The sequence below is a fragment of the Oenanthe melanoleuca genome, chromosome 10, assembly GCF_029582105.1.
Source record: "Oenanthe melanoleuca isolate GR-GAL-2019-014 chromosome 10, OMel1.0, whole genome shotgun sequence".
Classification (NCBI taxonomy): domain Eukaryota; kingdom Metazoa; phylum Chordata; class Aves; order Passeriformes; family Muscicapidae; genus Oenanthe; species Oenanthe melanoleuca.
The window spans coordinates 7,247,320-7,275,303 of record NC_079344.1 but is presented as its reverse complement, the minus strand read 5'-3'; the positions used below and the strand labels follow the sequence as shown (position 1 = coordinate 7,275,303).

Sequence of the window (27,984 nt, the reverse complement as noted above, 5' to 3'; positions counted from 1 at the left end):
CTCATGGAGGGTTAGGATAGATTCCAAAAGAATTCTCTGTTAACTGGACAAAAGTAAATTTAAAATTGTGAAATTGCGCATTGCTTCAATAATTCAGTTTTTCTTCCATACAGTAACACATTAATAAATTTGTAATAAATATTTAAACAGCATATTTCATTGCTCTTATTTACTACACAGTAGTTATTTCCAGATGAGTTATTTAACTCAAACACTGTATTGATTTTCTTTTAATATAAGAGAGCAGAAAAACTGGCCACTTGAAGACCAGCTAAGGATCAAAGTCAGAACTTTAGCTTTGGACAGGTTGCAATGGATGCAATGTTAAATATCTTTGTTTTATTCTGATTTAGGGGTCAGAGTAGGAAGGTCTGATGGATACTGTCACTGATGCTGTATGAAACAGGCTCTCAGTATGAAATCCTGAGCCATGTGGAAGACAGCTTTCAGAAGTCTAACAAAAACTGGCAAGGAAACAATTGGCTGTTGTAGTTTAGGTGAGTAAAATATAACGAATCATTAAGTTATTTTTTCATTTATTACAGTATAATTGCCACATAAACAATGCGCTCTTATTGCTGAGGACCAAACCTCTGGAAAGGAAAAATAATACATCAACTAGTAAGTCAAGCCAGTCATGCACATTTCCTCATTATGCAGACAAATTCACTGAAGGACATATACAGAGAAGTCTCAATAAAACTTGAAATGTTTTTATGTACTTGAAAAATCTTACTTCTAATTCAGATGAAAATTTAGAAATAGTATAACAAAAAAACCCCTCAGAAAGCATATTCAAGTAATTTTCAGTTCTTCCCAGTAGAGCCAAAGCCACCTTCGCCACGTTCTGTATCATCCAGAGTCTGAAAGACATAAATTATGATAAGCTGATTTAGTGCCTTGACTTGCCTTCTGTTTCTATATAAGAAATACTGTCTATCACTTACTTGTAACAAGAGCTATAACTAAGAAACAAAAAAACGTATTAGACACATTAGAATATCTCTTGTACAAGCTTAAACAAATGCTTGTTGAGACAACTGTTTCTAGTATATACTGAACTATTTCTCAAAAACTCTGAAAACTTACCAAAAAAAGAAAAAAATCCAAGCGAGTATGTTTAAACAATCAAGATTTTCATTCAGGTAGCACTGCTGCTATGCAGCTTTACCAGTGAAAGTGATTTTAGCCAAGTTTTTATCTATATAATAAATTTTTTCTTACATACAAGTATTTTAAACTACTAATCATTGAAAAAAAACAAGTATTTTCTTTTGGCAACTTACTTCAACTTCTTCTAGCTCAGGATAATAAATGCGTTCACAGATGAGCTGGGCAATTCTATCCCCTTTTTTAACTGCAGAGAAAATAAAATGTTGTTCCTTCAAAAAAGTGAACAATGAATACAGACTTTAGACAATCTCTTTTCAAGAATATCAGAATAAACTAAAAGTGAAAACACTTATTTGAAACTTAGCAAAACAGATGTTAACAGACCCAGAAAAATCCAGGTTAAGATAAACTTTTGTTTGGTCCTTCTAAGGTGAATGTCAGCAGCTGTACCAGCTCAAGGCCTTTCCATTCATTCCTGCAGCCATACTCTGGCATTTTAATTTCCTTATGTATGCATAAGTACTGCAGAGATGGAGAGACAGCTGTATGGATAATGTAGCTCCTTTTCTGAACTAGACCCAGGAATCTGGGGGAAAAAAGGCAAACTGATAAAAAGAAAAGAGTTTCTCACTAGTAACAAATCTGTCTCACAGAACTTCCATAAGCAGACTGTGATGTGAAGATGCAAAAGAGACCACAAAAGCATGTATCTCGTAACTGGGCACTGAAACTTAAAACTGACTTTTTGCAGAAAGACAGTATAATAAAGGGAAAATCCTGTCTTTGTTATTTATGTTTCCCAGAATTCTGGAGAAGTTTTTTCTCAAATACTGCTCAGCTAATGCTTTTTTCAGAGAAAGGTAGTAACTTAATGCAAAGTTGCATTTTAGTACAGCTGGTGAATCTAAAGCTTATCTAAGTAGGGATGTTCTGGTTTGCTTTTATGGTGGTGTGGTGGTTTTGGGGGCAGTTTTTTGCATGTTTAATTTGCTATGAGTAGAATCTTTTAATGCTCCCTTTACAGGACATTATTAAGTGTCTATGTTTTTGTTAACTGAGAAGAAAAATGTTCCCAGGTAGTTCTACCTCTTCATAAACTTTTAAAGAAAAAATTAGTTTTTCATTCCCAGTCAGATGGCTGAAAATAGGCTCTGCCAGGCTTAACACTTACCTTCAAATGTCTCCTTTCCAAAGTTGAACAGTACCACGCCAACATTTCCCCTGTAATCCTCATCAATAACACCAGCTGTCATGAGATAGAATTTCAAGACATACCCATTTAGTAAATGTCAGTGTATGAGATAACTAGATTAGATAAGGTTTAGATTAATAAATTATTACGGTATCTCATAATGACATCCCTTATACTTCTGATGCACAAGTATATATGCAAATACTTAGACATCTAAAAACGCTAATCAGTCTTGCAAAAGGAACTGAAAAACACCATCACATGTCAAGAAGTGCTTTACCACTGTACTACTGATTTTAGTAGTAATACCCTGTCGCCGTGGAGAAAGATTATGGAGCGGCGAGAAAACAGCAACAAGATACTCTCTTGCTTGGTGCAGAAAAGAGCAAGAAAGAGCAATTTATTTTCGTGCAAAACAAAATACAAACAGATCATTGGTCAAAGAAGGAGACACCTCTTTTCCCTGGCTTTCTCAGGGACCTTGCAGGTGTTTATCTCTGTTATGATTCTTCCTCTTGTGTTTACAATAAAGAAGGAACCTCTAGCTTGGGAAAAATCTTAGCTGAGGCTGAGAAAGTTTCATGGCTTGAGAAAAACACTTAGAATTTGAAAAAAGGCCTGGCAGATTTTGCCTAGGTTTTCAGCAGTGTCCACAATTCCCCATTTAGTTTAAAAAAAAAAAAGAAAGAGAAGTGTTTGTAATCTTTCACAAGGCCCTTTGCAAAGGAGAACAAACACCACTCCTCAGGAGATCTGTGGATACTTGAAGTGCCTAGGAAAATTTTCATACCTGGTGCTTTTAACAAACTTAATTCTAATTACAATAACAAAACCCATCACCATTCACTAAACTTATCAAACAGTGAAAAATCCACCACTAAGTAATTATTTTAATACAACAATGAAAACTATATCAACAGTTCCAACATGAATAGATGAATGTCCATTTTCTGCTTGAAGGGGGATCATCTGGTCAGTGTTTTCATCTGGTTGGTGTTTGGTGAGCTTGGTCAGCATGTGAAAGCTGAGCTGTGATCACACTCTGCCCCTGGTGCAGGTCAGGGCAGACACCTTGCAGGTCAACAAGAAGGACCCAGGAATGTCTCATCTGAAGCCTGAAATGAGGCAAAGGTGATTCACAATAACAGGATCAGTTAGATCCTTGAAGGTGTTTATCTCTGTTATGATTCTTTCTCTTGTGTTTACAATAAAGAAGGAACCTCTAGCTTGGGAAAAATCCTAGCTGAGGCTGAGAAAGTTTCATGGCCTGAGAAAAATACTTAGAACTTGAGAAAAAGGCCTGGCAGATTTTGCCTAGGCCTTCAGCAATGTCCACAATACCCTATCTGAAATCAAGACAGCTGGAACAAATTCAGGCTCCATTTGTTCTGCTAACTTCAGCTCTTTGAGTGTCAGCCAGAAATGTGTTCTTAACTCTAACATTTCATTTGAGACCTATGGATTTGCACAGATCCAAATCCTGTACCTCTGGCAAGGTAACAGAACCAGAGCTGCAAGGAAATGATTGTCATATAGCTATATTCAAGTACCAAGGCTGTAAAACTAGCTTACTCTTGGATTTTGTATGACTGCATTAACTACATAATTTAGAAGATTAGGTACCAGTGCACATTAAAATAATCGTATTCTGCTTCTGCAGAGTTTTTGTCTCAGAGGAAATGTATTTCCAGTAGAAAATATGAGTTTGGGCCTCCCTGTGGCCCCAAGTATTTAGAATTTTACTTGCAGAAATAATTTAAATTAAAATTAAATGCAATTCCAAAACATTCCCCATCTTATACAAAGTACTACCATTAGAGATTACTAACACCAGAGGAAACTCAAGAGTGTACCTTGAAGTTTTAATGTTGAACCACAAAATGCACATTTAAGAATAAAAATCTTTTTTAAAGTAGTTCCTTCAGCTTTTAAAAAAGTCATTGTAGCATATGACCTATAGCTACCATGCAATCTCTGCAGTAGTTCCCATGTGGAAAAGGTATTTACACAGCTCTCTCATGCAATGTTTTGGATTAATCCAATGGCATTTCTGAACAGCTTCCTAATTAAGATGCTAGTAACAGTGGGAGTATCCCCTGAGTTTTGAAAATTTAGAAAAACATGCAATTCACAAGTTAACTTCCTGGTTTTAAAAATGGAGAAACCAGCATGTAAGTCATCTTTAATGCCTAAGCCAAAAAACAACTTCTATAGCAGGCACTGCCTACAGAAGAATGATACAGTTATTTATAAATCAGTAATCCTTTTTATAGTTAAGCAAGTTTTAACATAATTATCATGATGTGTCTCTCTCTCAGAAACCATCATTTATTTGCACATTACAGTGTGAAACTAAGGCATTTCCGTGATCAGTATTTACCAAGTCTTAATAAAAAGAACAAAAAACTTACCTCCAACATCTATGAAGTGCTTTGCAGCTAAACCAGAACGTGGTGCTATAAAAGAATTCTTTTTTCAGTATTACAATTTATTTCTTTAAAAAGACAGTATTTATAGGTTATACAGTGTGTTTGCACAGTTTGGGCAATGACAATTGTTTCCAGTCTTTTTAAAATAAACATATCACAGGACAGAATAACACATGCAACAGGCTACAATAAAACTGCAATCTTTAAGTGATGAAATGTATCTTTATTTGACCTGCAATTGCAGAGTAGGCCTGCCCAAGGAAGGCAACTGGAGCCGACAAAGTGTCTCAGCTTGGTTTATTTTTGGCATCATCTCAGAAGAATATTAGGTCAATTAAGTTATGAAGGGAAACAATATTTGGCAAGCAATTTCACAGGCAGTATTATACACAGATAAATTATGAGTGGGGATTTGGGTTTTTACTTACCTTAGCCTACTGCGATGAGGAGCTAAAAATGATAAGATCTTCAAAATTTTCTTTGGGGTAAGAGAAATGCATGTGTTCTTTTACATTAAAGGACATGGCTAACTCTGATCATATTCTTCCAGTGGAGTAGCTATTGCTTTTTTACTTTAAGAATTTATACTTAATTCAAATAAAGAATGCACAAAATAAACAGAATATCTTGTACAGGTTCTCTCAACTATTCTGTCACAATATGTAATCAAGTTCTACTACGCTGGTACTCTGGGGTTAATTTTTAAACATCCAGGTATGCATTTTCTGTATGTCCATTACGTATTAGTATTTGTGATTTGAATTCTGAAACTGCAGAGAAATAACAAACTACTGTGGAGCTGATAAAGTTGTATGTAGGGTATAGGCATTCTCGCTGATCGTCCTTCTGTCACTTGACATACACCAAACCTCAAATGTATCTGACAACAGGCAGCAGGAAAATCTCTATTACAAGGTTCAGTAAATCAGTCACATGGCAACCCTTTTTTGTGTTGACTAATTCTGAAAGCCTGAGGTGGAATCTAAATGTGAAGATGGTGTCAAACCTGTTGTAGAATGGTGTCAAACCAGCTCTTCTGCAGCTTTTTGACAGCTGTGTACTCACCTACGCGGCCATAGCATCCAGAAGGAAGTGCTATTTGAATGTCTGTTTTTACCACAGCCTTTTCCATGGGTGGTATCACACAGTCATAGGCACTACATTAAAGAAAGAAAATTTAAGGTACAAAATTACCCAGAATTAATCTGCCATGGTAATTTATACCATGAAATTTAAACAACAAATACTTACAGATTTGCAAAATTTAATGCAGATCCTAAAACACAAGATGCTGCCATTCTGATGGTGCTAGTTTAAGATTCCAGAAGTGTCATTTGAACATCACACTCCTGCCAATTGCCAGTTTGAAATGCTTTTTTAATTTGTAAGACAGACAAAAAATACCAGTTCAACTTTAACCATTAGGTAAACGTGGTTGCACATTTTTTTAATGCAAAAGCAGAAACTTTATGGGTAATACAGTCTGATTAAGCTTTCTACAGCAGATGAACTAGATGTAATCAAAATTAATAATCTATTCACTTTTAGGCAACACTGGGGTTTTTTTCTGAGCAGTCTGACAAGTTCAGGTTTCACATGATTCTCCAGGGAACTCTGAAGTACAGAGATTTTAATAACTTGCTGAAGATACCCAACTGGAGGCCTTTTGAAAAGCAGTGGTGACAATACTTGTCATATCTTGACCTTGATGAAGAACTGATTTTTAAATATTGGTAAGCACTGAAAGGTTTTCTATAAAACCTTTTTCAGGTCTATCATGCAACACTGGAACAAGAATAAAAACAAACCTGGTGAGGTGAAAAGGATAAAAAGAAAAAGGAGTAAAGTATGGTGTAGTAAATCTTCAGGAAAGTAGTCAGAGATGAAGGAAGAAAAAGGCCGGTTATTCTAAATAATAATACAAATGGTAAGTGAGAAGTAGTGGCAGAAAAGTCCACTCTTTCAAAATTAGTGTCTTGATCACAGAAGCACTAAGCAAACAACCATACATCCAGCTACAGGTATTCTGTACACAGAATGAGCATAATGAAAGCCATTGAATAAGGGCCATTATTCATTCAAACAAACCAAAACCTAAGTCTCTCAACCCAGGTGGCTTCCGGCTAGGAGCACTATCAAACTGCTCCAACGCCCTTTGGTGAGCAGCAACCCCGGAGCCAAGAGGACAGCAGAAAAGTACAAGAGCTGCCAAGGAGGGCCCACGTGCATTACCGCTTTTTCTTTTCAACAGGAGCACAACCCGGCCAATGTGAGCACTAACCATTCTGGATGCTCTGTCAAGCCTGACTTTTAGCCAATGTCTGCATCTGTGCCTGATGAGATCAATGCTGTGACATGGCTGGACCACAGAGTCAGGGATGGAGAAGCAAGGGAGGTACAACTCGGTCAGCTCTGGCCTCCTGTCCTGCATGGCCAAAGAGACTGTCCGGTGGCTCAGCTCGGCAAGAGGCCACAAGAGCCCTCTGAACCGCGGGAGCCCCGCCCCGAGGGTCCGCCAGGCGGAGCGGAATCGGGCGCGGGCTCCCGCCAAGGGGCCGCACCCTCACCTCCCTCACCTGTACAGATCGTAGCCCGCAGACCGCGCGGAGCCCCTGGAGGGGGCGAAGGCGTTCTCGGACAGCTTGGTGAAGCGGAGCCGCAGGGAAGCCTCCCCTGGCCCCGAGCCCTTCTGCCTCTTGCTGGGGGACGGCTGCAGCACGGCCTCAGAAGCGGGCATGGCTGAGGGACAGGAAGAGACGCTGTGAGGGACGGCCGCCAGCCCGCCAAAACCCGGCGCGACCCATGGGGGAGGGAACAGGGGGGGGAACCGGCCCGGCCGAGGCCTCTCCGCGTACAGCGCAACCCCATTCCCCCCTCGGTGAGAATGGCGTCGCCCAGCTCCTGTGGGCGCCCCGCACTCGCTCTGACGGTCCCGCCCCGTGTGTCGGGCGGATCTTGCCCATCGCCCCAAACCGCAGCCGCTGCGTTGCAGCCGAGCGGCCCCGTGGGGCGGCTGGGGAGCGTCTATTCCCCCCAAAGCTCCCGAGGGCCATGGGCTGGGCAGTGTGTGCTCCCCACAACTCCCCCAGCCCTCCTTACAGCGCCCGCAGGGGTGCCGGAGCCACCGGAGGCACCGGGCCAGCATCGTACCGCCGCCGCCGTGTGGGAGGCGCGCCACGGACCGATCGCCCGGCGCTCCCCGCCGCGGTCCGCACGGCTCATGGGGCGCGGGCGGGGGCGCCGGTGCCCCGTTCTACCCCCGCGTGGGCTGTACCTGCCGGGGCAGCCCCTCGGGCAGCAGCCCGGCCTGCGGCGCTCCTCGGGACGCGGCAGCAGCACTGCCCCGGGCTGGCGGGCGGACCCCGCGGGCCGCGCTGCGTTGCCGGGGGACGCGACTGCGGCTGCACGGGCGGGCGGGGCCGGGGCGGTGCGGGGGGCGCGGGAGGGCGCGGCGCCCTCAGAGGCGGCGCGGGGCGTGTTCTCGATCCGCATGGCACAGCCGGGCTGGTGAGCACCGCGGGCTGCCTGCCCTGCGAACAGCCGCTGGCCTCCCCTGTCATGGGGAGCTTGGGCTGAGAGGGGCCTCTGGAGAGCACCCAGTCTAATCCTGCTGTTAAAGTAAATATTAAAGCACGTTGCACAGAGTAAAGACAGGAGACTCTTCCAGAAATGGTCAGGCCATGACAGAAGCGTTTGGCTTATGAAAGGAGAACAATTCTTGACGATGTTGTAGATGGGAAAGCTAGTCAATGTTCGGCCTGCCCAGTTCCTCTGTCTTGGAGCAGAAGACTATTTATTTCGTTGTCTTTAATAATCTGCCCTCTTGCCATTACATTATGATATAATCTTTCCCCCCTCCCCCCCCCCCCCCCCCCCATTTTTTCTATATATGTTTTTCTATCTACATATCTATCTATATGTAGGATATATAGATACATTCTACAGGACATCTCTATATCCCTAGGAATAGGGAATTTCCTGAATTTTCCCCATTGCTCTGTTCTCTGGACTGAAAAGACTGTCCATTGGATTCATAGCTTCAAAACTGTCCCTGGTGAGGCTAATGCAAAATTGCTGCAGACTTTTGGATTCTTTTTGCTGGTCTAGATTTTGTCAAACAACCTTTGTCTTTGTGATTTTTGTTTTCAACTCTGCAAGTGTATGTGATTGTCTTCTTGCTGTGTTATGTTTTCTAAATGCAGCCAGATGGCAGTGAAACCTTTGATACACATTGCAGTTCAGTTGTGAAAGGTATTTTTAAGAATGTCCCAATTTGGAATATCTTTTATTCCTGTACAGTATTTTCAGTCTAAACTGTATGCACTGTTTCAAAGAGAATATATATGTAACAGACACACATGAAAAAAAGACTTAAAATATTTTATGGCTTCTGATGTAAGCTATCCAAAAATTGGAGTTTATAGGAATTGAAGTTGTATCAAGCTAATATCTAATTTTAAATATTTATTTATATAAGCAGGACGTTATAGAGTATATGACTGCATCCTGAATTATAGTAGAAAAGGACCAATTTTATGAATGACCAGGCTTGGGGAGACAGGCTGGGTTCTAAACTGTGCTTGAGGTAGCCTTTAAGCCCATTAATGATAGAGAGGGGGACTCATCCAAAATGACTCTTATTAAGGACAAAGGACTCAGCTGAGTGACACTTGCTTTTTTCCCAGATCTATACAAGGGGAAATCCCCTGCTTCTCCCAACCTTATGCTGAAAGTCTACACCCAAGTTTACCTTGGTTCTGGGAATGTGTTGCTTGCTCTGTAGACAGTCACTAAACCTTCCTGCATTCCTGATCGCTGATTAGTGCTGCTCTCCATCGCGCATTTCCTCCTGAATTTGCAAAACAAAACTGAGATTAAACAGAAATCATCTGCCTTTTTGCTTGAGCTGAGAGCAGGAGTGGAGGCTGTTTTGTTGTACACAGGAAGAAACAGAGCTTGTTTCAGGGGTAATAGCCACAAAATTCTCCCCACTAAAGTTTTAGTGTTAAAATGAGGATTTTTATTAGAAGAAAACCATGGCTTTAAAAGAGTAACTTCCCATCCTGTTCTTACTTAGCACAGCTGTCTCTTTCATAATGATTAAGGTTGGTAGTTTGAAAAGGCTGTTCTGATGTTGTCTGTTTATAATGAAGCTCTATTTTTGATTGCATGTTTGCAGTACAGTGTGGAGGTTGTGGAATTTTGCCATTGTTTTTTGCTCTGTTCCAGACAACCTTAGTGTGTTTGATTTTGTTTGAAACTTAATTTCCTCTGATGAAATTCCAGCAATAGCTTGACTGTGGGTTATTGCCCTTGTTTGTGGAGAATGTGGGCTGCAACTCACTGTATTTGTTTATTTCCATTTTTCCTTGCAGAGCCGAGGCCAGTGTGAGGTGTTCCCTGAGCAGTGCTGGCCACATGGTCTCGCTGGCCTACACAGCTGCTGAGGGGCTGTGCCCTAGGCAGCAGCATGATCAGATGTTTAAACAGTGGACTGACTTCTGCTGAAGTGCAAAACCTTGACTTTACTCATCTGTGACTTGAGGGATGAGTCGCTCCTTTAGCAAAGAGCTGTAGGACTGAAGGTTTTTGCTCTGCTGCCAAGAGTTGGAGAGGTAACAAGGAGGAGAGAGAGCAGGATCTTGGAGTGATCCACATTTAATTGAAGTCAAATGACAGCCAAACCACTAGAGGAAGAAGTTTGAGGGAGACCCCTGAAATTCAAGGTGAAAATACTGAGGGTTCCTCACACAGTGTTCTCCCAGTGTGGAGGTGGCAAACAGCTAAGGGAAGTTAAATGAGTCAGTAGTAGCCAGGAGTGCTTGTAGCTGTTTTCCTCTAACATACAACTGCACTGCTGATTCCTGGTACCTGCTGATGTCTCTTGCTTGTAAACTACTGATCAGTTGCTGAAACTGCTTTTGCCGAAGAGATTGTGAAAGCCCACATAGAGAAAAAGAAAGAAAAAGTGAGAAATGTCTAGGTTTTCTGAGGATTAGTATGGCTTAGTCAGTAAAGCTTTTGGTAGGACTTTTCAAAGATATAAGGAAAATTGCAGAGGTTTCAGACTGATGAAATTTCCTATGCTGGTGGCTGGAGCTTCGTACTTTGTGATGATGAAGATTGAGTGGAAACACCTTTGAGTGTGAAGTAGGATAACATGCTTTTTGCAATGTAGTTGCAGTTGTTTATCCTCACAGTGGAGTGCCTTTTTGGTTAGGTAGCTTTTCTACTTGCACTGTTGGGTAGCTGATTTAAAAACAAAATAAAAAAATAATCCCCTCAAAAAGAATCTCTGCTGGGGACTAAAAAAATCTAGTGAAAGGCACATTGGAAGAATGCTGTTCTGGACAGCATAATCTGGACTGTGCTTTAGGGGTATGTGACCAAGATGGGCAACTTGACAGTGTTTGTAAAAAGATTTAAGGAAAATGTAATCTCTGAGCTATGATGAAATGCCTTCTGTGATACCTGTTAGAGCTCCACTAACCTTAGGAGGGAAATGTAAGATTCACTGATGAGAAGAACCATAGTGGATCACTGTGCTCTTAGGCACAAGCTTAGCTGTGCAGGATGCCTAGGCTTTTGAGCAAAATTCAAAATATTCTTTGTCCTTACTTCATAGCAATGGTATTTTCACACTTAAATGTCCCTAGTCACTTTATTATGCTTGCTTTTATAGTGGCTGACCAAATCCAGCCTAAATTATATAAACTTGTGGAATTGGTAGTGTGATATAAGCTAAAAATGTGCTAGACTGCATTAGAGGTGTATTTTTTCCTGGAGATACAAACATGTAATTTAGAGTTTAGTTACTAACTTGATGATTAAAATTCAGCACTTGTTTTATGCATAACTTACATAAAGAAGTGTCTCTTACAGAGTTGGAAATGAGGTAGGTGGACTAACAAAATTTTGCAATCTAAGTTGCAATTTAAGATAGTCCATAATTAGTGTAATCTCCCAAATTGGTTCCACACACATTCAGAAATCATGGTGAGGAACAGGAAGTAGAAGCTGCTAGGAAAATACTTTGTTTAAGCCACTTGTGAATTTGTGGAAATACCACTTTCAAGTAGTAAAGTGCTGTTGTATCCTGAGCTTATCCCATTACACTGTTGTGTGGGTACATCTTCTAATTAATCACTGTAGTGCAAGCAAGAAATTTTATAGAAGTGTGTATGTTAGTACTAAGTTTTTGATGACTACTTCTTTAGAAAGGTATCTCATGGGACTTATTTTTGCAATGCCCACAGCAGTGTGTTTGTGAGAGAGAAGTATGAATAGTATTGAAAGTGCCATTGCTGGTTCATTTTGTGCTCATTCTCTTTTTGGATCTGCTTAGGTCCCTGAGAACAGTTTGGGTCAATGTTCCCTACAGATTGAGAATGCAGTGCTGGGGGAGATTTAGGAAACAATCCTCAGCCAGGTACTTAATTAAAGGGCTTAATAGAGGTGTGCAATTCCTCCAGGGCCTTGTGTAGATTGTGATAAGAAACACACAAAGCCTAAATGAACCCTCCCTAAAAGCTTGACTTTTAGGTGCCATTCAGATTGTATCAGAGATAGTATCAGATGGTTTGAGAGAGGTGGACAAGATGGTGACCATTACAATTCTACAAGAAGCTGCAAGGACCTGGCAGCATGTAAGGAGCTCCAGTATCACTGCTGACATCACTGTGAAGGATGAGAATCTTGTTTTGCAGGTGCAGAATGTGAGCTTTGGTTTGCTCAGAGCTGTGCAGGAAGTCTGCTGGAGGAAACTTCTGTGTACTGCAGTTAGATTGTAAAATAATCCTTCAGCCTGATTGTAAATGTTTAAGAAACAAAGGAAGAACATTATGAGAAAATATCAATATTTAATATCCTGCCTTTAACAGATGGAAAAAATAAAGCATGGATTACTGGGCTTCATTACCATGTTCTGCTGAATTGCTGCTGTTGAACTCAGAAAAAATATGAATATTAAATATTTGTCATTTTGGAGATGGAGTGCTAAACGTACTACAAGTTAAATTCTAATAATTCAAGCAAGATGGAAGCTGAGGCCTGCTTTAAAATATACATTTAGTGAAATTCAGGGTTCCCTGACTTTCATGAGACTTAGACCTTGGTTGATCTCTGCAAAGGAGTTGCAGGACTACAGAAAATAAATTAGCCATGTTCCTTGATGTTCTTTAATTTAAATAGTGCTTACACATAGGATATAGCTTTACCCATTAAAAAGAGAAGCTGCTTTTCTTGACAGCTGAAATTATAAAGTACCATAACATTGCAGAGTAGAAAATAGAAAAATTACACAACTTAATGAATTGCCTTTATTTTAAGTGAGTGTATAATTAATATTATTTAGAAAGACAAAAAAGGAGAGAAATCTTTTATATAAATCAAAAATAAGGCATTCAACTCAGCTGATGAGTTTTTGTTGTTTTCTAATCACATAAATCACTGTACATATTATCCAAATGTATAAAGTCAGATTGTATTAACCCTAACATTCATAGCAAAAATTGTCAGAATATTAAGTGTTTTATTAATTTTTTTGTGAAATTTACTTACCACATTAAATTATTTCAATCACACATTCCATTGCATGTCAGAGCTTGACAATGCATTATCAAGTCTTGTAATAGAGTCCATATTTTTATATATCTAATTTTTTTGTTTGTCACTAAATTAGAAGTGTTTGAATTAATTTAAATTAGCAGAATATTTTAGGTAAAAGCATCTGCTCTAGGCAGAGGTCTTAATTTGGCAATATTACAATCAAAAAGCATTGCATGTGTTCTACTTGCATTCTATCAGTTCATGACTTACACCTGATGGATGCCATTCAGGTTTTTGTCTCACAAGTTGATGCATTTCATTTTAACCCTACTGTGTGCTCATTAGCAACTATGATAGTGCAGTTTGAAATAATTATTTAGAGATTTAATGCTTTCTGTATTATCACAGTTAATTTTTGCTTTCTAGGATAAATATCACAAACTTTTTCAATACCTTATAAAATCAGAAGAATTTCTCCTTTGTGTGCTCAAAATATTTGCTGTCTCATATGACATATAGGTAGATTTTTCTTCTCTTGCCCGTACTGGAGTGTAACACCAACAGGGACCATTTACATTTTTTGTCTAATTCTTTGCTGTGTTGCTTTGGATTTTTGAAAACATTTCTGTCAATTATTAAGGTTTTAGATTTGTATTAAATGAGTGTGTCTTTGATGAACCATTGCCATTAAAAACATAGCTGTTGGACTCAAGCAAGGCATATTCCAGGCACTGGTGTTTTTTTAAGAATAGAAAGTCAGTACATTTTTGTGGTTGCCTCTGACCATTAAGATTGGAGGAAGGTTCTTGGAGAGAATTTCTAGCCAAGCCATATACAGGTAATCAGACACTGCTCCTTTTCTTGCCACAGGGAGGCTCCTGTTGGGGCAGAGGGAAAAATAAAATTATCATTATGAAGGCAGTAGCCCAGACTTCTCATTAAATACTAAGCACAAAACATTACTATCCTGATCATCACAATTGATATAATCAGACTACAAGATTGTTTTAGTATCATAAAGCCTTAATTTGCAAACCCTTGCTCACCTGATTGTACTGGACATGAACTGCTTGTGATTGTAGCCTTAAACTGGTAAACAATATTTTTGGAGTCTAAGAACTCACACATATTATGATTTTTTAAAAAGGATAAAAATGCAGAATATGCACAGTTTTGCAGTCCATCAGCCTATTTCCTGATCTGCAGTTACTCTGAGATGGAGTTCTAAAATATGGGTCAATTTATGGTAAGCCTTACATGACCACCTCTTTTTTGAGACTGAATTAATAGAACTGTAGAGGTTTATCTGTGCATCACAAGTGCAAGCTAATTTATTGAAGCTGTGTATAAAAATGTGTCTGTAAATAAAAATCGGTTCTGGAAAGGGCCTTTTTGGGATTATTTTATTGGTGGCCTTTTTTCTTTTATGCAATTGCTTCATCACCAGGAGAGATTCATATTCAGTGCAGTCCCAGAGAACCATCAGTCCAGATGCAAGTCCTCCAGAAGGTACTTGAAAGATTACTTTTGTGCTCAGTCAATTAACACAAGGGTTTCTGTAGCTCGAGTTCAGAATGCCATTACACATCATTCTTAGAATCAAAACTCTTGCAACTCACAGGACAATGAGGTTGGCTGCTCTTGAATGCTCTTGTAAGAGTTCATTCAGACGGACTTGGCGGTAACTCTGATTAAAACACAACACAGAAAAGGAAAAAAACAGGTCAGTGATCCTCAGTTCTGGTGTCTTACAGACTTTACGCTCCCCCTTAACTACAAGACTTCCTGCTGTTGCTTTGGCTGCACTGAAAGCCAGGTCTCAGCAATGGCAAAATATGAGGCTAAGCCACACTTTTTAAATAGTGTAGTTACATTAGGGCCACTTCTAATGCTTGTGTAAGGTTTCCTGGAGATAGGGATTATTTTTGTACTGAACTTACTTTATGGTCGAGCTCAAGCCCTCAAAATTTTTATAACTTAACCATAAGTCACAGGGGACTAGAAACCAGGGAAAGTCTGAGTAACACAGAAGTGTCTTAACTGATTTTGTAAATTATTTTCTCTTTCTCTGGAGAAAGTAAAAAGCAGGTTTTTCTCCATTCAGACCTTAAATTTTCCTTCTCTACAGAAATTTCAGTGTTCTTGTATATAACTAACATGTTATATAGGTAAGAAGCCTCATAATTTAGCCAGCTGTTACCTAATGAGAATCATCCTATAACATCACCCTTTATCTCTGCTGCCAGGTTTTTCTCTGTTGAATTGTAAATGTGTTCTAATGTCCTCTGTAAAATTCCCAGAACTGCCCTACTTCTGAAGATAAAGGGGCATGTCTTTCAGATATGTAAGCTAAACTTTTTGTTGCTGTTCTTCTTTTACAGAATAATTTGGCATTTTTATATTGCTGACTCTTTCAAATTTTTGAGGAATTTTTCTGGTTCCTTAATTAGTGACCCAGACAAGACCAAGCTTAATCATGTTTTTTTTGTTTTTTTTTCTATTGTATTCTCACTGGTTCTGCATACACGTGTCTATGATTATATTCCTGTTGTCTTTTATACTGAGGTGTTTTAAAGGCTCTGACTCTCAATTTTTGATAATTTAAGGTGAGAATCATTCTAAGGTTTTCTACCCATAGCTGAATACTGTAACCTTATGCTGGTTATCAGCTGCATGAGGAGGATAATGCAGTGAGCAGTCAGTCTGCTTCCCAGCTGCTGCAGTCAGTATTATAGTGTGTTATCTTAAATCATCATTGATTTCTGCTTATGTTGATATGTCAGGCTGTGACTTCTGGCAGCTCTGAGTTCAGAGTCACAATCCTTGCTCTGCTGAGGAAGTTACCAGCACCCTAAAGTGGAGATAACTAAACTCCCAATGTACTCAGGTTAATTCCACAGGAACCATAACTGAAATTGCTAGATTAATTCTCTGTGACTTATAGGAGGACTTGTCTCTTAAGGGTGAAAGAGTTTGCATCCTTTTATCACTGGCCTGATGAAGCCTGGTGGTTCATTGGTAAAAAGGTATTTTTCCAACAAATTTGTAGAGCAGACTGGGCTGTAATTCACCCAGTGGATCAGCCAGCATCAGCCTTGAAGTTCCTCGGAACTGCAGGAGAGCTTCTGCATGATAGACTGGTTTAGTCTTCACTCTGCCATTGAGGTAAGAATTCATGCTTAACCCTGCCTTTAGAGAAATTTCTAGCCTTAGTTAAAGTGTCTGGATTCAGTTATAAATTGCCCAAAGTGGTAAATGTTTGGAACTGCACCCTTTAAGAGATTCAAGCTCCAAAACAGTGGAGACATTTAATAAAGCTCAGCAGACCTAATTAGCTCAGGCTCAGTGCAGTAACTGTGTGGCTTCTGATTCAAAGGTGGTTTTCATCTGGCTGGCTTTGATGTGGGCAGAGCTTCTCATCAACCTGCAAAATACTGTGTAAACATGCCAAGGTCTGAGAGAGCTCAATAATGCAATCAAAACACACCTCTGCAGTGTTTACAATATAAATCCAATCTGTAAATATCAAATACAGGTTTGTACATGTCATGTTTCTAATGCCATATCTGGTTCTGACTAATCACCTCAAACATCTGGAGGGTAAGAAAAGGTACATATGTAAAAAGGTAGGTGAGGCTTTACCTTCTCCTTGAATGCTTCCAGCTCTGCATCTGTAATTTTCCATGGAGTCTCTCGCTTTAATTTCTCAGCAGTTGTTATATCTTTGCAGCTTTCATGGAGGCGATATGGTTCAATCATCTCTTCAAAGAATTTCCAGCTGAAACAGGAATTACAAAGGAGGCCTTGCTGCAGGGTATGAACTCACTAACTTATTTCACAGTCACTGTGTATTACAGGCCTCACTGATAGTAATTATAACTGAAAAACATGCAAAATCTTTAACTATTCTTTGCTACATTGTGCCCCCAGTTATATCTGTGCCACTTCTGTATGTTTGGGTTATTTGAGGATGATTAAAAGGTTATTTGAGGATAATTAAACGCTGCATTTAGCAGAGAATTTTCTGCATTGTCCTGGTTCTAGCAAAAATACTGAAATGAGTTTTACAGTAACTCCAAACTGCAGTATATTGGTTACTAATATTAACAATGAAGATGGGTCTCCTCATGAGTACTGAACATGAGTTTGACCCTTTAAGCTGTGATTGTTAAAAGGTTCTTTTCTTTTTCCTACTCTTAGTACTTAGTAAAATTATTACAATGAAGTGACAGTGTTATTTTCTGTGTTGTGGGGGTTTTTTTTGTGGGTGTTTTATTTTGTTTTTAATTTTCAACATGAAAGAAATAAGCTCTAGATAAAAGCTGGCTGCTAAATAGTGGATTTTGGTAATACTTCTTACCTCTCTTTGTTGGGCTTTATATTGATATCACAAATGATATTAATATCAGCAAATTTTATTCTAAATTTGCTTAGGAGTGAAGCCATCCTGAAAACAAAAGAGAGAATGTTTTACCACTTTACTTCTGAGTGCCTTATATCAAAGTACACTTGTAAATGAATTAGACAACTGCATTTTATATCTTATCTTTAACTATATGACAAATTACTTTAAAGGCTTTAGTGTTTCAATTTCCAGTTACAGAACAGGGTTAATATGATTGTTGTAGCATAATTCATTTAACTGATGATTGATGAAAATCACAAAATAAAAAGAAATTAATAGCAGACAGAGGGCAGGGTGTTTACATTTTGGGAAAACAATAGTACTTTTAGTATTCCCAAAGGCTTGAGGTATAAAGGAAAAATATTCAATATACTGTAGGTCAGAATTCTCAAATCCTTACAGAAGGCTTTTATTACTCTGTTACTGTCAGAATGCTTTGGATGGGGTTTTACAATACTGGTAGTGCATGTGTTGGTGAAAATTTGGTCCAGAAGGTGGATGTCCAATTCTTTAAAGAATCTTCTTCATCTTTTTCTTTTATGAATTTATATTGATCTACTCACATGTTCATAAAAGAAAATACTTTGCTTTTCTGCCCTGTTGGCAGAAGGAATAGTTTGTGTGTTTGTGCTGAGGATAGAGAGGTTTAATTAGGTCAGGTTTGCCTTTCTTTGAACCATGGTTGGGATCTTGTGGTTCTTCCCCACACCTCCTCCCACCTCCTTTTTTGTTTCTATCTTTGGTATGTAAACTTTGGACTTTAAAAAGGTCAGAGAGTTCCTAGGAGCAAACCATGGTAGAAATACATATTTGTTTATGACCTGAGAGTTTACTCCTCTTTTTATTTTAATGTATTTATATAAAAAGAACATACTGTTTGTATAAAGCTTGTCCCTTGTAGCAATCCCTGTTTTGAACATTCACACTTGTGAATCTCTTCTGCAGAAGTACATTAACTTTAGGGTACTTAAACAGTATCTGATGGAACCACAGTGGAGTAAATTTTGCTCTATGTGTTCCTTTTTGCTTTACAGGAACATCCTGTGGCAGCTGTCTTTCCAAGGCACTGTGTTGTAATCCTAGTGCAGCTGGTGATTCTAACTCCTGTCCTTGCTCCCCTCTTGTTTGCCACTGGAGTTTTGGCTGGAGATATTGTTTGTAACTCTCTACATGGTGTTTCTGCTCTTTGTTAAGCAGTCACTGACTTTCATCCCAAATTGAGCTGCTACCACTGGTAGTGAAATGGCTGTGCCTGTGATGTGTAAAGTGCTGAGAAAGGAAAGGTCCTACATGCAGTGATGATAAAAATAATTTTGTATTAGTACCTTTCATTTGCTCAAAGGCCAATGATGATTATGAAGTCTAGACTTTCTTAAAAACACTGACTAAAATCAACTTGGTCTTAAAGTTGATTAACTTGCTCTTTAACTTCTTTATATTTTACCACAGTTAATCACATTATATGAGCTATCTCTCTATGCTATTTGCATGTGAGAGCTTCATGTGCAATTTCACTTCCTGTTACCTGGACAGTCTCATGTAAATCCCATAAAAGTAATTATATTCTCATTATAGAGTGCAAACTGCTCTTCTCAGAGAAGGGAATATGAGCTATTAATGGGGAAAAGTGCTGAATATGAGTTTCCTTTGGTAATCACCATTTGCAGAGCCTTAAGGGCTATGCCATAAGCTTAACACCTTTCAATCAAGTACTTTTTTTTTTCACACTGCCCACAGTACAACAAACCAGTTGTGCTGAAAAATTCCCACCTTCCTGCTGTATATGCATTATATTCAGCATCTTTAAACAAGTGAGACAAATAAAGTTATATTTACACTAGTTTTTCTTCTTCAATCCTATTGACTTTTCCTCCAGTGAAGATCCTTAATTTACAATTCTTCCACTTCTTCCTAATAGTTAGAATGTAAGGAATCAGGATTGTTAGACCTGGGAAAACATAGAAAATTGGAGGAATATCATATTAGTGCATTGTATCGTAACAATTCCATCTTTCACTTCAGCAGTGTTGGATGTAAGTTAATTTTAAAACATTTAAGCCTGACATAAAATTGATTACGTAAGCTTAATAAAACCCAGTTTTATGCAACTTCCCAAGTCTGTTTTTATATTTGGTAACAGAGAAATCTCTTTCTCTGTGATTCTTACTCGAATTCCTTACCTCCATCATCGAACAGCCACCAAATGTCAATTGTACCTTTTCCTTGCTTCTTTTTAAATTGAGTGCTGGCTTCTAGCAGCCTCTGATTGAATTCACCCACATGCATTGACTGCATGGTGTTAATGGTGCTTTCTGTAATGAGAAAGAAAAAAATGTGGAAGGATGTCTGATAAGTGAGGCAATAAGTAGCTTTAGGGAGCCAAATGGAGGGAAAGCTTCAGGATAATGAACTGTTTCTGACATAATTTCTATCCTTTAAATCTGAAAAAAAAGGTACAGAGTAGATGCTTTGGACTTTTAATTTTCTCATACACAGAGAAACTAAAGCTTGTGTAACACACTGTCACTAGATTATAACATTTTGAAAAAGGTTACCTGATTATTTGTTCTCTGTCTCTCTCTCTTTTTAGTTAATGTAAAATTCACTGGGGCCTTAAAAAGCAACTGGGGAATATCTGATAGATTTTAGAAGTAAATGTGTCATTTTGCATCATTTACAAGCTCAGCTGTCTTGTAAAATGGACAGCTCCCTGAAAGGCACAGTCACAGTGGATGAAATGAGCTGATGGGGTGCAGGGGTAGCATAGGTGAAGCTGGAAATTAGAAAACACAAGCACATATGGCTGTTTTGCTATGCTGACATGGTCACTGCTAATTGGAAATAAATTTTGATTCTTGCTGTTTGCTTAGCTGGCTTTAAAAGATACAGTCTTGACTCTGTACTAACAATACCTTCTCTCATTCCATCTTTTGAGGCCTGTGGCTTTATTACTCCTTCTCTTTCAATGATTTCAAAGAGGTGGAGTCAGAGCAGTATTCTAAGTGTAACAAACAGGCTTCTTTAGAGGTTTTGCTCTGATCTGCTAGGTTCTGAAAATGCTTTGTGTGGTTTCCCTGTGTTTCTGGAGTGTGTACAGGGTAGTTCCAAAGCAGTTATTGGCTTTCCTCTACAGTTCTAGCATCTCTACTGGAAGATGGAACAACTCTGGGGAATATGAACATGAAAACAAAACAGATAGGTGGGGCTATTTATTAACATAATCTATTGTACACAGAGAGCCAAAATGTGTAACATTTATCTACTTTATGCATTTCTCAACTAAAGGGAAGTTGAAACAGGGTTACACACTCTTGGTGGAATTGTCATAAAAATAAGTTCTACTGAAACAAAATCAACTGAAACCTGCCAGCTGAAGAATAGTGGCATTTTATGTTCCCACTCTCTAGACCTTCCTGGCACCTGGTGGGAGTTGCATGCACAGCCAGATGTAATAGTCTCTGCAGGGGAAAACTCTCAAAATACATGTCTGTGTACAAGCATGGCTTCAGTGGGTCATCATCATTACAGCCTAGCAGTTGTGAAATGAGACCTTAAATTGGGTCTGTATCATTTTACCGTATCTGAAACATAATATTGACTTCATCACCTACACATCTAAGTTATGTGTTAATTAGTTATTTGACAGTATGCTGTGTATGTACTTTCAGTACTTTTACCACCTTCACTTGTGCATTTTTATGAAATTATGCTTAGAATCTATAGCAGTTGTGCTATTTCTACCTGGTTTTCAGCTATGTACTGAGTTTGTGTGTGTATGTTAAGTAAAGTAAGATTGGTTATTCCCTGCATATTGTGCATATGTTCCAATTTTCTTTAGAGAGGAGGAAAGAAGGCCTCTGTTTAAAAGCTTAAAACACCCTATTAAAAAGAAAAAAACAACCACAAAACTCCTCAACCAACTTGTTCTGTATTCCTCAAACTTTAATAACCATGTTCTATTTTTGACAAATAGAAATGAACATAAGCTGAGCTGAGAAGTTTATCTAACAAATGAGGGGAAATGTGTTGTAGATAGTATGTCCTATGAGCAGAGGATCTCACTGTGCTGCATCACAGGGTTGTGGCCACCATGGTTTGCAGAAGCAAGGTTCTGTTCCAGGGGCTTCTCTGTGGCTCAGGAGTTTTTGGCATGGAGTATAGTCCAGTTTGCATATTGGTGGAAGTGTGATGCATTGAAGGGTTGAGGATAAGTTGTCATTTTGGAACTTACCCTTCTTTGTTTCATGTTTTGAGATATTCAATGTACTGGCTTTTTTGAAGAATCCACAGATGCCCCTTTTTCCTTCTTCAAAATCATTTTCTTTAATGGTGGCTTCCAGTGCCAATCTTTCCTGCTCCAGCTTCTCTAATTCCTCTGTATATTAGAAAAAGTAAAAAAAAAACCAACTGGTAACACATTGCTGTCTTTTAAATTAAATCCCTTACTGAACTAATGATGATGATTTAATTGGTGTTGTGGTACTTTGTAGACAATGTAAAGCTCCTGGTATGAAAATTTCTTTTAGAATGCTTTTTATTTGCAAACCGGTAGGGAGAAGAAAGCTGAATTCACCTCTGGAAGCCCTAGCTTGGGGTGCCTGTGCCTACAGCACTGTGGTGCTGCTCTCAGGTTGTCTCTTCCCAATCAAATTCAGTATTATGGCATTTTATAGTTACATGAGCTATTATTTATTGAGTTATGTTTTGGATGTTTAGTTGTTTTTTTAGCCAAGAATTGGAAAAGGCATTAGGAAAGCTTCCTACACTAAGGAAGCTGAGGTATTTAGTTCTAGCCTGTGGGTCTCTTTTCTTAGAACAAAGTCTCATGGTTTGTACTTTGAGATTCTCAGAAATAGTAAGGATCCTGAATATACAATCATTCTTCATGCAGAAATATTTTTCATGTTTTAATTTTTTAAGCATTAGCTGCAAAGATGTAAGATTTAGCTAATCAATTCTGTAAACTTAGTAATACAGAAGAACAATTTAATCTTAGCAATATTAGACTTTTGCTGAGAAAACAGCACCATATGTTATTGTGGAATATATTATGGTGAGGTACTAATTAATATGATCCAGGCATTTGCCTGCAGAAAACTTTTTTCATAAGGAAATCTTCTGTTTGAATAATATGTTAACTGAATATGAGGTAAGTTCATTTAAGACTTTGTGTTAAAAAAGTAGAATAAACCCTTACTAGCTAGACATTATGAGCTGTTAGCACTCAGTTGCCAACAGAAAGATTATACTTTCTTTTGCTTTTTAATCAATGACAGTCACATACTTCTGATTATTAAGACATGGTGATAGCCACAAACTTAATGTTTACTCAAAACTAAAATCCCAGCTTTTCTATTGAACAGAATGCTGTACCAAGTATAAGAGAACACAGTTGATAATTGTTTTCCACTACAATGGCTCTGTATCTGCTTCAAAATATTTCTTTGTATTTGAGGCTCCCCCCCTAATTCTTTCTGACTCCTTGTGTCAACACTTGGAGAACATTTGCTCGTTTGTAAGATTGCAGAGTTGTTTTTCACTGTAGTTGTACAGGTGTTCCAATGACTGTATATTTTGAGCATTCAGTTGCTGACTCACATCAAGCAGAGATAGGCAGATACCTCTCAGAAATCAACAGGGAGAGAAGAGCTTGATTATTTTGGCATCTTTTCTGAGTCCCTGTAGTTTAGCCCTGTGGGTCTCCAAGCACATCAAACTGCCAGTGGTGAGTGAGTGTTCATCTGCCCTTGTTCCTGTAAGGAGTCTCTGGCGCCTTTTAATTCTGCGGGGTGATTTTCCTCGGGGTTGCCTGCGTTACCCGATCCTGCGGCCGCGGCCAACGGGGCTGTGCCGGCGGGCGGGCAGCAGGCGGCAGCAGAGAGCCGCGGGCCCGGCCCGGCTGCTCCAGGTCCGGCCTGGCTGCTCTAAGGCCTGCCTGGCTGCTCCTTGCCCGGCCCGGCTGCTCCAGGTCCGGCCTGGCTGCTCAAAGCTCGGTCCGGCTGCTCTAAGGCCTGGCCTGGCTGCTCATTCCCCGCCCTGGCTGCTCCTTGCCTGGCCCGGCTGCTCGAGGCCCGGCTGGCTGCTCGAGGCGCAGCCCGGCTGCCCCGGGGCCAGCAGGGAGAGCCAGCCTGCTGGAAATGAAGGGAATTGTTCCCCTCTGCCTCCCAGATGGCATGTCTCCCGAAATGGTTGTGGTATGGCGTAAGGTTTTTCCTTTCCCCCTGAGATATGCACTGCTAACCTAAGGAAGAATGAACAAAAAGGGGAGAGAGGGAACTGGGATTTGCTGTGGCTTTCAGGTTTTTGTGTGGGTGAGAACTCTGAGTTCCACAGCGATGTACGAAACTGCAGCTTCCCATTTCCTCTCTGTCCCACAGATATCAGGTAGGCAGGTAGAGGAAGGTGTGCCAAGACCAGGAAGGAAACGTGCAGCAGAGTAACTGTTGCTGTGGCACAAAGATGATTTTATTGCCTTAGTCCGTGCCTGTGCTAGAACTGCTTAGGGAGTTGAGTTCTCTGGTGTGCAGAGCCCCTTAAAGTGTGAGGCTTGGACTGCTGTCACTGCCAGTGATCAGCAAGGACTTCAGGCAGGATTTAAACTGCACAGGCAAGGATGAACTGTGGAAGTTTTGAGTGTAGGAGCTATTCTAGAAAGCAGATGGTGACTCATGAGAGTCAGTCATCGAACCAGCAGAGTCATCACATACCTTGAACCTGAAGAACCTGAGAGATATCAAATCCTTGGCTAATTCTGACAATAATTACACCGAGCTCAAAATCAAAGGCATCACTGGAAAGAAAAAAAAGGAAGAGTAAACATGATTTTACATTGTGCATGTTGATGAGGAGAGCTATTTTGAAAAGATCAGTGAAAGTGTTCACAGGGAGGACAGGCTAGGTAAAATTGCAGAAGGAATTGCCCCATATAAATTTGTAGAACTTTCAGGTCTTTCAGACAGAACTTTTTTAGGAACTAGGTTGCCATAGGGTAATTTTTTTCTTCCTTCTCTGAGGAAATAACAAAGCTGAGGTGGGGTTTGTTGCTCTGTAACTCACTTCAGCTTTACAAGTGAATTTTGAGCAAGCATCTATGAGAAGCCTGTTCTAAAATGACTGTTCCCTAGCTAAATCCCAACCCACAGAGCTGCTGAGCCTTAGGCACACATGAGATTTGAAGCAAAGCTCTTCCTTATTCTCCTAGGCTTAAAAGAAGAATTCCATGATGTTCTCTTATTCCCTTAGTACGTACATTAGGGTTGTTTTTCTCTGAGCTCCTGCCCACTAAAAATGGGAAAATACAGTTCTGCAAAAGCACTGCTGACAGCAGTGCAGCTTCTTTAGCATTGTCAAGCCACATCAGCTGTGATGTGGGAAGCTGTTTGCTAAGCAGATCCTATGAGGTGTGGGAAGCCAATGAACCTTTTTTGATGGGCAATAACTTGAGCCACAGAGCCAGGATGTGTGAGCCCAGGTTTGTACACAGGTCCTTGCAGTGTTTCTACACTCAAATTCTGTATGGAAATGCTACATTAATCTAGTCTAAGAGGAGTGAAAAAGGAGGTGCTGAGCTGACTTACTGTATAATGCCCACATAGTTCTCAACTTGAGTGGCAGGTGCACTTCTCCAGTCCTTCTTAAATCCAACCACCAGGGTATTTGGTTTCATTCTACCCAGTCCTGAGGCCTGCCAATATTAAAACACTGCTTGAGAGAGGTATGCATACATGCTTTTACTGTAAATGAAAACTAATGGCAAAAGATAACTGAAGCAATGTTCTGGAGACACTTATAACTAGATTGCATTTCATAAATGTCCTTCATGCTCATATCCATGCAGAAAGCAGAAAGATTAGCTTTAAATCATTCCAACTATAAATGATTTTAGATGACAGAAGTGTAGTTTTGCTAAATTAGCATTCATTTGCATTTCTTCTGACATGTTCTCATTAAAATGGTTCAATAACTTGGAATCAAGAGGGAGTTCAAGAACTGTTTGTATGCTCATTCTAACATAATGGCGTAAAGCTTTTATCAGCTTCAGAATACTCAGTAGATGAAGTGGGTCTGAAGTCTCTTAAAACATCTCAGATACTCAGAGAAGGCATAGGCTCCTAAGAATGTTTTGTTTGTTTTGGGGTTTTTTTGCCTTGAATTTGGAAACTGTTCCTGTTTAATTTACTGTGTTCTTCTCTAAAGATTATCCAAAATCAGCTGAGCATGCTTTGTAGATAAAATTATGGTTTATAAACAGGAAAAAGAAATGGTTTGTCAAGATATTAGTTTGCCTTCAAAACTGTTTCTGGATGCTAAAACCTGGACATGTAAGGGAAATAAGATTCATCTAACCTAGTGTTTATAGAAATCTAAATGTTCTGTATATTGGGAACCTTTAGGAGGAGATACACAAAACACCAGCTTGTAAAGTTGTTACACTTGCCAACTTTTTTCTACTAGCAAACAGAAAATAGGTAAAAACTGTTGGAACCTTGGTGGGTTTTTTGAGTAGCATTGTTTATGTTGAATCAGTAATTGTTGCCAATGTCTTTAGGTTGCAATAATGATGATATAGTTATCCTTCTGTTTGCTGGAAGAGACTTATTTGGGGTCCAGTAGTTGACTTTGGCAATAGTTCTTAAGTAGTAATGCAAAGGAAGAGATCATCAGACCGTAGCAGTTCTCAAAAACATCTGAAAGATCTCCTACTGAGACAATGTATAAGCCCAAGATGAAGTGTCTTTGTGAGGCTTTTACAGAACAAAGGGATCTTTATTAATAGCATTTCATCTTGCTCAATTGTACTGTCCATTCAGCAAGTGTACAAAGAGCCCTGGTAGGACACCAGTGGGTGACTTAGCCAGAGTATTTTAGTTGGTTCCCTACTGTCTCATTTGGCATGATGTCTTTTCTGCAGTGTATTTTGTACAAAGGATATGAATTTTCTCTACATTTTGCTTCAGTACCTATATGTTTAAATATTCATATATGTGAGAGAGGAAAGGAGATGGGAAAAATGAAAACAGTGTCTCTGTGCCTTCATTATGGCAATTTTAAATGGACTGTTGGAAATGATCTCCTGCATTCTTAAAGTAATAGAAAAATATTGCACTTTTATTTAAATGACCTTCTCGCTATTTGCGGAAAATGTATATTACACATTTTCAGTTTTCATTTATTGCAAAACATTTTCAGATATTTAATATGCTGTGTAATACCAAACAATAGAATTGATTTGAAGTGTATCAAGTGTCAGCTGCATAGACATTCATATGCTGCCCTGCAGATGCTTCTCTTTTTTCATAATAGTGTCTTGTTCATTTAGGAGAGAATCAATCTGCCTTGTCTCATAATACCATAGCCCAGAACTAGATCTTTATGAAGTAATCTGTAATATAATATACATGCACCCCCAGAATGCCCTTTCCATCTATAACATTATCCATATATATGTAGAGCTTCTTCACAAGCTAATGGTAATGTCTCGCATAAAGGGATGCTTTGATATACACTCTCCTGTGTGTTCTGTAAACAAAAAGCTTACTTGAAGTAGACTTTTGACTCCATCTCTGAAGCTGTCAGCTGCCACTGCTGCATAAAAGGCTTTTCTTTTGTTCTTTGTGAGCCAGGCCTGCTTTTTTTCCATGCCACTGTTCATCTCCTTAACACACAGCTTGCGTGGTCCCTGCATGATACAGTAAAATATTATTATGAAGGCTTTGTATTGTACATCACACAGTTATTTTGAAGGAGTTACCTAGTCTGCTGTGGGAGCAAATGGAGAGAGTCAGAAAAATACCTTTCCAAAAAGGGTCCACAGAGATTCAGCCCTTTGAAAAGAACTGTGGTGCAAACATAATTCACATTCTGTTTGAGAGGGCTGAGGCTGTTAATGCTACTTAAATGCAGTGATTCTGACAGAAAGAAGGACTACTATGGAATGTAACATTTTAAAAAAACATCTAAGGTACAATAAAGCACCTCAGAGTGAATAAAGTCCCTCCCTGACTTAACTGTGTGAAAGAGTCTCAGCAGATCTAAATATAAATGGTTAAGTTCCTGACTACTGTCATAAGAGAAAAGAGTTAATGCAATGCAATTAAAGATGCAAATACCTCTGTTGCCAGGTTTCTTTCAGTGGTCATCTGGTAGTTCAATGGGAAAAAATCTATGGGCATATCCAACTCTCAAGACATTGATATAACTTAAGAAGAATTTGATCCTGGATGTTTGAAAAACTGGGAATAATAACTTGGACAATAAGCTTCAAGTTTCATTGTGAGTAAGGAGACGAAAAAAACAAG

General features: G+C 39.3%; 2 protein-coding genes across 7 annotated transcripts in view; both read right to left on the bottom strand.

Annotated features, from left to right (window-relative positions):
- Positions 1 to 519: 519 nt before the first annotated feature.
- DUT (deoxyuridine triphosphatase) lies at positions 520 to 8,143 on the bottom strand. 3 transcript variants are annotated; one of them, XM_056499936.1, is made up of 7 exons: positions 8,009 to 8,143; positions 7,311 to 7,473; positions 5,800 to 5,891; positions 4,717 to 4,761; positions 2,285 to 2,359; positions 1,287 to 1,357; positions 520 to 863 (listed from the first exon to the last, which is right to left on the bottom strand). In XM_056499936.1, the coding sequence occupies exons 2-7, from the start codon at positions 7,469 to 7,471 to the stop codon at positions 807 to 809; spliced, it is 501 nt and encodes a 166-aa protein (XP_056355911.1). In that variant the 5' UTR covers positions 7,472 to 7,473; positions 8,009 to 8,143; the 3' UTR covers positions 520 to 806. The 3 variants fall into 3 exon arrangements, with proteins under 3 accessions (XP_056355911.1, XP_056355909.1, XP_056355910.1); XM_056499934.1 differs by lacking the exon at positions 8,009 to 8,143 and adding an exon at positions 7,834 to 7,939; XM_056499935.1 differs by lacking the exons at positions 4,717 to 4,761; positions 8,009 to 8,143 and adding an exon at positions 7,834 to 7,939.
- Positions 8,144 to 13,387: 5,244 nt separating this feature from the next.
- Positions 13,388 to 27,984, bottom strand: part of SLC12A1 (solute carrier family 12 member 1) — a 44,670-nt gene continuing 30,073 nt past the window's right edge. For all 4 annotated transcript variants that reach the window (XM_056499989.1, XM_056499991.1, XM_056499992.1 and 1 more), the window contains 10 exons: positions 27,225 to 27,365; positions 25,264 to 25,370; positions 24,394 to 24,476; positions 21,918 to 22,061; positions 19,867 to 19,998; positions 19,523 to 19,634; positions 17,642 to 17,728; positions 16,924 to 17,059; positions 14,901 to 14,968; positions 13,388 to 14,159 (listed from right to left, as the gene is read on the bottom strand). In XM_056499989.1, coding sequence (XP_056355964.1) covers positions 14,024 to 14,159; positions 14,901 to 14,968; positions 16,924 to 17,059; positions 17,642 to 17,728; positions 19,523 to 19,634; positions 19,867 to 19,998; positions 21,918 to 22,061; positions 24,394 to 24,476; positions 25,264 to 25,370; positions 27,225 to 27,365 — 1,146 coding nt within the window. In that variant the 3' untranslated portion in view covers positions 13,388 to 14,023. The remainder of the gene's footprint in view (positions 14,160 to 14,900; positions 14,969 to 16,923; positions 17,060 to 17,641; positions 17,729 to 19,522; positions 19,635 to 19,866; positions 19,999 to 21,917; positions 22,062 to 24,393; positions 24,477 to 25,263; positions 25,371 to 27,224; positions 27,366 to 27,984) is intronic.

Bases quoted from the DNA above. Each gene is read 5' to 3' on its own strand.
- DUT (XM_056499934.1), bottom strand. From the start codon at position 7,879: ATGCTGGCCCGGTGCCTCCGGTGGCTCCGGCACCCCTGCGGGCGCT. The intron at 5,892-7,310 runs GTGAGGGAGGTG...TCTTTAATGTAG, and splicing joins GCGGGCTACGATCTGTACAG to TGCCTATGACTGTGTGATAC. The intron at 2,360-4,716 runs GTAAGTTTTTTG...ATCTCATGACAG, and splicing joins GCACTTCATAGATGTTGGAG to CTGGTGTTATTGATGAGGAT.